Source organism: Anneissia japonica, unplaced genomic scaffold (assembly GCF_011630105.1).
Source record: "Anneissia japonica isolate Jap-2015-1 unplaced genomic scaffold, ASM1163010v1 scaffold87921_len1069_cov179, whole genome shotgun sequence".
In the NCBI taxonomy this organism is placed as follows: domain Eukaryota; kingdom Metazoa; phylum Echinodermata; class Crinoidea; order Comatulida; family Comatulidae; genus Anneissia; species Anneissia japonica.
Genome location: NW_022723334.1, coordinates 1 through 848, shown reverse-complemented (window position 1 = coordinate 848; position 848 = coordinate 1). Strand labels below are relative to the sequence as shown.

At 50.9% G+C, this 848-nt stretch overlaps 1 protein-coding gene across 1 annotated transcript; it reads left to right on the top strand.

Moving 5' to 3' along the window:
• Window positions 1–27: 27 nt before the first annotated feature.
• On the top strand, window positions 28–785 carry LOC117112193 (baculoviral IAP repeat-containing protein 7-A-like; the record flags this gene model as incomplete). Its single annotated transcript, XM_033255268.1, has 1 exon — window positions 28–785. A coding segment is annotated over exon 1 (758 nt), but the record flags the coding sequence as incomplete, so codon positions are not given.
• Between the last annotated feature and the right edge of the window lie 63 nt (window positions 786–848).

Sequence of the window (848 nt, the reverse complement as noted above, 5' to 3'; positions counted from 1 at the left end):
GCTGTCTCTTATACATATCAGTAGGTAATGCAAAAAGAAATTATGCAGAGAACCGCTACCTTTCCAAAATTTGAAGACGAGGAAGACAGAGTGAAAACCTTTCGCAACTGGCCGCACGACAGACCCGACGGAAGGTCGATGTCAGAAGCGGGGTTCTTCTACGGGGGTTTTGAAGATAACACCAGGTGTTTCTTCTGCGGAATATCGCTGTGCCGATGGGAGCCGGACGACCTTCCTCTTTTTGAACACGCCGAACACGGGAGTTCGTGCTTGTGGTTGCGGCGCAAGACGAAGGAAACCCTGATTTCCAAGATTAATTTTGCCCCCGAATTCGGATTCGACAGCGACGTGATCGCAAAGGTCGTGAGCGATCATCTCGAGAAGAAAGGACAAGTGTTCTCGTTGACAAACGAAGTTCTGATCTCGAGCATAATCGACTTCGATGAAAATGGGGCCGACGACAGGAAAAAGGACGGGGTCGAAGATCTGTCGAAACAAGAGAGCTTGGTGTCTCTGATCGCCGAACTTCGCTTGGAAGAAGATGCCGAAGACGAACGCCCGGAACGAAAAGAAGAGGAAGAAGGAGTTCGTGCGCCCGTCGAAAGCTATACGAACAAGGTACGCGTCGGCGACGACGACGACGTCGAGAAATCTCGCGGAGATCTATTGAGGGAACTTACCGATCTCAAGGACGAGATGTCGTGCAAGGTGTGCATGGATCGCGATTCGAACGTCCTCCTGACTCCGTGCAACCATCTCGTCTGCTGCGACTCGTGTTCCGTTAGGTTAGCGTCGTGTCCGATCTGTCGTACAAAAGTCGGTGAAGTCGTCAAAGTTTACCACAGTTA